General features: G+C 40.3%; 1 protein-coding gene across 1 annotated transcript; it reads left to right on the top strand.

The window, feature by feature from the left end:
* Positions 1 to 431: 431 nt before the first annotated feature.
* On the top strand, positions 432 to 4,186 carry LOC105384259. Its single transcript, XM_048630346.1, has 6 exons — positions 432 to 588; positions 1,055 to 1,263; positions 1,667 to 1,784; positions 2,582 to 2,758; positions 3,204 to 3,382; positions 3,942 to 4,186. The coding sequence occupies exons 1-6, from the start codon at positions 507 to 509 to the stop codon at positions 4,047 to 4,049; spliced, it is 873 nt and encodes a 290-aa protein (XP_048486303.1). The 5' UTR covers positions 432 to 506; the 3' UTR covers positions 4,050 to 4,186.
* The last annotated feature ends 3,876 nt before the right edge of the window (positions 4,187 to 8,062 follow it).

Below are 8,062 nucleotides of genomic sequence, written 5' to 3'. Positions count from 1 at the left end.
TGGTTTTTTAAGGGTTCGTCTACTCTGAAATCGAAAAATCGTTCAGTAGGTAGGTACCTAGGTATATCACTGTCGGGTACATTATTACCTATATTTTACCTTCATTATTATTTTTTCCTTACCGTAATGGGAGTTGATTTTTCGCAATTTCCGAAAGAGTTTCAGCAGTTATGAAGTTGACCAACGTCTACGGTATTCTATGAAATAAGTACACACAACTTTTCAGGTAGGTACTTTATCTTATCTCACAGGGAACTACGCATGACCACAAATCCACCATCCGATTGGTTGACCCTCAGCTCGAGCAAATCAGATACAAATCAGTGTTCCCTTATTAGGGCTTATTAGCTCCAAATCTTATGATAAACCTTATTATCAGCAAATCACTTTGCGTATTCTATAATTATTTCATAAATCGTGTGAATTTTATCTGATAAAGGGGAAGGTTTAAATAGCTGATCAGCGAGAATGATCAGCATTGCTGTAGTAGTGACTGACTTGGCAACATGAAGGCTACTTTCGCAATCTTCATCCTGGCTCTGGCCGGAGCCAGCGCACAGATTGGACTCCTCAAGACCGCCCTCAGATGTGAGTATTCGGTGCAACTCCTTTATTTTGTTTGTTTGTAAGCTGCCTACAGTGTTGGTTCCGTGTTGTGGCGCTCTTAGACAGCCACCTGTCCAGTATTGGATGACCGTAGCTGATGATATGGGACGGTAGCATTAGCTGTAGCCGTACGAATAAGTAATAATAACAAAGTGTCCAGTACTCCGGATCCCTTTTGGCTATCGCACGCGTCTCTACAATTCATCGAGTAGGTACCTATGGGTGAAACTGAAATGTAATAGTGCAGTCATCGTAAATTAGATAGATAGTATATAGATAGTGGACTAGCTGCACACCATAGGCAGCCTAATCATTACAACGATGACAAACCTTAGTCCTGCTTTAGTGTTCGGATCCGATACGCCAAGAAGAACATAATCTTATCAGTAAAACAGACCTAGTATATTTACATGCATAATTATTCACATGTAACCATTACCCTCCTCAGTGAAATGGGGTCTCCCCCTGGTGGACTCGGAGTACTTCATCGACATTCCCCGCGAGGAGCTGATGATCATCTCGGAGGGGTGGCGCCTCGTGCAGCGGCCGAGCTCCTTCCCCATGCCCGCTCTGAAGATGTACTGCATGAGGGACGACTACTCTGTGTGCACGCTGTACGACCCTGATACCGGTTTCGTGTCTGGTCTGCAGATCTCTGTAAGTTCCAGGAATGCCGTGATAGTTTTCTAGTATAGTATTTAGGGTGTGGCCATTGACTTATAGTATATTACTAGGGTGTGGCAGATGTTTAGAAGTACACAACAACTCTGGACGTACGTATTCCAAAAGGAATAACGATTCAGTAACTCCTCTGTACTTTAGCAAGACTACAAAAATTGTTATTCCCCATTCCGGATACCTACAGACGATTTTGTTGCTTCAAGTTGGCCACTGTAAATTCGTTATTTTAGATACAGACTCACCTGACAATATAAGATAATTTAGAAAATATACAACTTCACGGTGACAAAATAGAGTTTCAGCCCTACACTGTAGCTCTGGTTTCCACCGCAACCCATGCTGACATCACATTACAAAGCCCCCGTTTCCGTTTCCGCAGCTGCCGGTCCAGAAGTTCACGGAGACGCCCATCGCCCTGGACACCATCGGGTTCTCCAAGTGGACCGCCCCGGACAACGTCGAGTACTGGGCCAACATGCAGTTCTTCATCTCTCCTGGTTAGTTCCTATAACTACTTGAGAAAATAGAGGGGTTTGACGTTTAGTGTGTGTTTTTAGGGTGTGTGTCGGACCTGATCGGAGGGCTCAGAAGTAAAGAGCTTTGAGTATGTTTCTTGATCAAAAGTAACACATGATGTAAAGGGAAGTCAATAAACTCATTACAATCAACTTATTATACATAAATAAAAAAAATGCTAAATTACACGTAAGTATAATTTAAGCAATGCTATGAAACTTATTTCAACAGAAATTGCAGGAAGTGGTCAATCTTGTAACTTTCAAATGTTTTCTTAATGAGTCCTTTAACATATCTAAAAGTTAGCTAACCGTTAAGATGACAAAACCTTCATTTTGGAGGACACACAAAGCCGGACTACATTGCCAAAGCCTAGCCGGTACCTATCGTAGCGGTTATCCATCCCATTGTGTTAACAGAGTGATTATTGATTAAACATAGAGCACTCTCTGTTCCATCACTGTTCTACTCACACATTGCGGACACTCAATGAGATTGGCCGCCGTGGTCACTCAGCTACGATCGATGTCATATACTTATACAGGGTGTTGCAAAAAGGGTATACTAAGAAAAAAAATGTCCTTTTTCATAGAAACTGTCTTTGCACAACTCGTACAAAAAAAACAAAAGTTGTTCAGAATGACCCACTGAGTTACCCACTTTCGGCTTAGTATACCCTTTTTACAACACTCTGTTCTCACTCTTCTGTGTTTCTATAATTTTCTTATTTTTTTAAAACGTTTTCTAGTAACCCTACTAACATTTCCAATCCTTCCAGAGACATACAAGAAGAGCCCATCCGAACGCATGGCGCTCGCCCGCGCTGACGAGGCCACGCTGAAGGAGGGCGGCGTGTGGGTGCCGGACCTGGAGGGGCAGCTCATGAAGATCGAGGGCACGGAGCAGGGCATCCAGAACAGCATCTTCACCAAGCAGGCCTGCATCGTGTCGATGGGTAGGTTTTGGGAGATTATGTAAACTGTAGGGTCTAAGGTAGGTTAAAAGTGGATTTTTCGATCATAAGATTCTTTAGTATGGAAGTTGAGGAAACTGCTTTTTAAAGATTTCTGATGAGCTGAAAGTTCAACACTTACTTAGTAGGTAAATCTACTGCTATTGATGTAACCCGCCACAAATGAAGAAAGTCCTCGCTATGTTGCAAATATTAATGTTTGAAAGAATTTTTCACTGTAGTATTTTGTTTATATAGGTACTTACCTACTATTGTATCTCTAGAAACATAATATGAGTCAGAAAAAATACACATATGTCAGCTACCTAAAGCGCGATATCATGCGCAACACATTAGTAAACAATAGGGCCTTAGCAGAATTAGACAATGTTTTACAGATATCTAGTGCTGTAAAACTCCTTAAAAATATATTTTAAAAACCCCCCAGGTGACCACTACTACTACGACATGAAGCCCAGCATCGACTGCTCGCGGCTGTTCCCCTGGTTCGGGCTCATCAACGCCGGCAACCTGGAGGCCACGGGCTTCATGGTGTTCGGCAAACTGCCCGCTGTGGCTTCCGGCAAGAGGACCTGGTTCGAACACCCCGCCAGGGCTGCTGTGCAGGTAGATAATCAAATTAACCTGACTAACGTGGCCACTACTTAGGATTAAAGTTCAAAACCATACAATACCCTACTCCCTCTTACGATAAAGGAAGAAAGCAAAGCTGCACTTCTAGATGTGTGTAGTGAAACTCACAACCCGCAATAGAACGGGTGGCGTAGAAATATATTAGTTATAAATTGAATATACTCCAAAATTTGGAAGCCTTTGAGATTGCATCAAGGTTCCATTATAGTTCATTCATCACGACCCATTACGTCCCCACTGCTGGAGCACAGGTCTCCTTCCAATTAAGGAAGGGTTAATCACACATAATACTTGCTTAATGGAACTTTAGTCACCTGGTAGTTTTTAAAGCTCACCGGAGACCTTCCCGAGATCCCATCAGAATTGAATAACCTACTTATTTTGACTCTGTAAGGTCCAATGCATTTATATTATCTATTTTGATTGCTTCTATTTTCTCTACTATCCTTAAAGTTTCACTTTATACAAACACCTACGGTATAACACTTCATCACTTCCCCACACACTTTATAACCCCCTTCCTCCCCACCAGGCGATCGTCCCAAGCGCCCCGCAGTGCCTGTACGAGCTGGCCGACAACCCCGGAGTATACACCCTGCACATCTACTACGGCAAGCACCCCTACACCATCACTTGCTAGACCGTCACTACCCTTCAACAGCACCGTGAGGAGTTGAAGTCCACAGTGATGATCAATGTGAAGTGTGCATTTATGCATTTATAATGATAGTCGATTAAGATCAAGACGAATAAAGATTAATTTATGTAATCATTTAAGTATTTGATTTTTTTTTGTGTTTTTATCAATGCTTAGCAAATAATTGTGACTGATTTTGACTACCTACCAAAATTTTCAGTGAGAAAACCTTTACACATCTAAGTAGATTCTATTCGGTCGCGGTTAAATAGAGCCATAATAAGCACGATCGCCATTTTATACAGTATTGCAATATTATTTGTAACTTGGTAAGGCTATTGTCCGTAAAGGTCACTTCCCTCTTAGCTAGCTACCTGCCGCGGAAACGGAAACGGAGGAAATTGTGCAGTTTCCACGCGTCTCCGGTGGAGAACAGCCTTTGTGAAACCTATTGTAGCGCCTCAACTGTCCTGTCGCAATCTTCAAAGCTCGATTATGTTTCGTAAAGTATCGTTATCATTTCATTTTGGAATGAAAAATATATAAGTACGGCTATAAAATATTTACTTTCAGCGCCAAAGTAGGAAAGTATACTTATAAAGGGTTTTGTCTTTGTTTAGCAGTTAGCAGCTCATTAACTAAAGCGCGAAATTGTTCGGACGGTTGGTGGTGGCTGTAAGGTAAGTAAGTAAAATACAGCACCCCTAGAAAGGTTATTAAGTTAACACTTTCTTATGGAATACCATAAATATTAATAAGGGACAAGCTGAAGTAAACCGACTAGCAGCTGGTGCTACCTTGAACAGCTGGTGGAATGTGGAGAAATGAGCGGCATTCTCAACAAGATTCCTGCCATTGTTCGCGGAATGTAAAAGGGTCAAACAACGTTCCCTTGGTGCCCTTTGGAGATTGAGATCCGGCCATTTTGGTAATTCCATCACTCCAGATTACCCAAAAATCCTAACTTCAGTCAACTTTGTAATAGTATGGTCAATGGAGTCGATTCTAAAGGCATAATTTTTTAACAGTATTTTTCTTTTTTGTGTGAGAGATTTACTTACACAGCCAATCGCTATGTATAATTTCAAGCAAAGAACTGTAAGTAGTGTAAGTAAATAATATATTCTGTTCTGACCTTTTTAAAATTCGTATGTATGTAATGTTCTTGGCCACTATTCCTCGTCCTTCATTTTACGTTGTATTTATACATATATGTATATTAAACAGCTCTAATCACAAAAGTCGTGTACACAGTTGGCATTCGCTGAGTAAGATCCAATTTCCCCCGAGTAGGATGTCCGTCGGTCGGCAATGACCCCGTTACAACGTATCGTAATGTAACAATACACAATACCAATAGTTTATATTGCAAACAGACATATATAATTAAGTACTAATGCAATATATTACAATTTAAAAAGTACTAGTTATTGGCGATCTTATATTATTGCCAAAAGTGGGTTAGAAATGTTGCTTACTTAACAGCATCTCTACGCTCTACATAGAACTATTCCTATAAGTACGGATAAATTTTAATTAAAATATGTTTTCTTACATGTTGCATGCATTTTCTCCGATTTCCTTACTGAAATCCCTTTGCTAAGATTGGCTACGAATGCTACGCCGCCCGCCCCCGTAGCCGCTAGTCGTAGCGTAGATTAATAACGACACGTTATTTATTATAGAAAACAAACAATCAAAACATAATTTTATGCTCACTGCTGTAATCCCAGAAGGAGTAGTCAGAAGTTACTCGCCATCACCCGCTTTTCGCAGTATCTGCTTCTTTCGGCTTAGTATACAGTAAACCGAAGGTAGTAGGCACTTTTGCAAAGCTCCTTACTTAAGTATATTTTAAGGATATTAAGATCCTAATGTTTTTATGTTAAATTCATTTATCAAACAAAACGGGACCAAAGCTTTTATCATCAAGAAAGTGATTCGTGTTTTTGCGCGGGCTAAAAGGGCACGAACTTTGGATTTTTTTGAAATATCCAAGAGAAAGGATGTTTTCTACCCAATCGAATGTTTTTTAACTAATACGAAAATAAAACGGACAAAAAATCTCATTCATCCTCAAAATTTTTGTCTTATCCAAAATTCCTGCTCTAAACGGTAAAAAAAATAATCTTCGGATTTATCCATCAATGTCAATGGGAAGTGAATGAAAAAGATTGCCGCAAAATAAAGTTATTGATGAACTCATGTTGAAACTTATTTTGACGTTGACATTCATCGATGGGCCTGTGAGGCCTACGATCATTCTTATTTTTTCCAGAATCAACTAATTGTGTACTAAGCCGCCTAATAAGCCTATTAAGCGCCTAATATCCGTCAGCAAACGCAATTTGTGCAAGCGTAGCATGGGAAATGGACGCCGCGCGCCGCCGGCCCGCTACCACTGAACTGACTGTCTTAGACATTGTGGTAGTGGCTGGATGAGGAAAGCCGAGGACAACGTTGTGGCGCTCCTTGGGAGAGTTATAGTTAATACCTATATGTCCAGAAGTTTACGATTCTATCGTGATGACGACAGTGAGGAAGAAGCATAATGAATCATCTGCGGTGCAATGAAGATCGCTAGGGCATTTAAAAATAATTATTACAACATAATGAAATTCAAAATCCCTAACTATGGGGCTTATATCGAGGTCGGGTGGAGCTAGCTTGATAAATACCCGTCATAATTAAGACGGGATTAATTTCGCAAAATTAATTAAATGCGGCTTACGCCTACAGGTGTGGGCCAAATGGTACCTATATTTTGTACTCAAACACATGCATAGTTATGTATTTACGGTGTATTGGGAACATAGCTCTATGAAACTATCTAATTGAAGGCCTGGTGGAGTTCCTTCTAAAAGACAAAGCCTCATAGTTTTAATAAGACTAGCTCCCGCAAACTTAGATTCACCTTAAAATGTTTTCCCTTGAAATAAGTTTTCCCGACTCTCAGCATTTCTTTCCCTTTTCCACTGTCATGTATGTATTAACTATGTCACGCCCCAGTGCAAGGGTTATCTCCAACCTCGTTCCTGCAGCACTCTTCATTGTGAAGTGAATTGCAGACGTCTGGAGCGGGGGAATGACCCTCCACTGACGCAGGCACGCATTCAGGACGAATCTATGATTTAGGGGACATCAGGGATGACCAGGACCACACTTTCTTCACTTATTGTTCTACTTTGTTGTCTTACACCATGATGATAAAGTAAGGCCTTAGTTATTATTGATTTGAGTGTTAGTAAGTACCTAGTATACCATTAGCCATAAAGCCAACGAGGGTAACAAGTATATAAGTAAATTATGATTTATACCGGCTATAACCGTAGATTAGATCATGCATGGTGGGTGGCCATTGCCTAAATTAGGCAATTCTAAATTAGGTAAGTATACTGTAACTCTCAAAATTTCAATGAAATTATTACAAACACTAATTTCTCCTAAATCCGGCCCTGGAACTGGATGTACTGTTACCTACCTACGACTGCGACTGCATCAGACGTAAATTGAGAAGAGTTTTATAAGTCATGGTTCGCTACATGCATATTTACGTACTACTACATACGTTTTTTTACCAAACTACTTAACTCTATAAGTGTCATGTTACGAGTATTCTATAAGTAGTGTTATTAAAAATTACTTATCAAATTTCTGGTAAGTAGTTATTAGTCGGAACTCCAGCTCTCTTGTGACCATGTGGGTAGGACAAATACTTTATACTTAGAGCGTTTCTATTTTTTGACCACATTTTGTACCTAACTTCTTGTACTTATTTACTAACCAACTAAACAAATATTACATCATAGTAATGGCAAGGTGGCACTGGCACACATGTAATACGGTATAGATGTAAGTTACGCTGACAATTATTTAGTTCCCGTCATCGTCTCTTCCTGTTGCTTGCGTCAACGGAAGGAACAAATTACAACTTTCTACAGCAAACCTGCACCGGCGACCGAGGCCATAAGGTTTTATGCACATAAAGACAGTCGTTAACAACTGAACAGTGCCGA

The sequence above is a fragment of the Plutella xylostella genome, chromosome 25 (assembly GCF_932276165.1).
Source record: "Plutella xylostella chromosome 25, ilPluXylo3.1, whole genome shotgun sequence".
Lineage (NCBI taxonomy): Eukaryota > Metazoa > Arthropoda > Insecta > Lepidoptera > Plutellidae > Plutella > Plutella xylostella.
Note: the sequence above shows the minus strand (reverse complement) of the source record. Positions and strands in the feature narration are given on the sequence as shown.

Excerpts from the sequence above, each read along its gene's own strand:
- LOC105384259 (XM_048630346.1), top strand. The coding sequence starts at position 507 with ATGAAGGCTACTTTCGCAATCTTCATCCTGGCTCTGGCCGGAGCCAGC. Across the intron at positions 589-1,054 it reads CCTCAAGACCGCCCTCAGAT|TGAAATGGGGTCTCCCCCTG; the intron begins GTGAGTATTCGG and ends TACCCTCCTCAG. Across the intron at positions 3,383-3,941 it reads CCGCCAGGGCTGCTGTGCAG|GCGATCGTCCCAAGCGCCCC; the intron begins GTAGATAATCAA and ends CCTCCCCACCAG.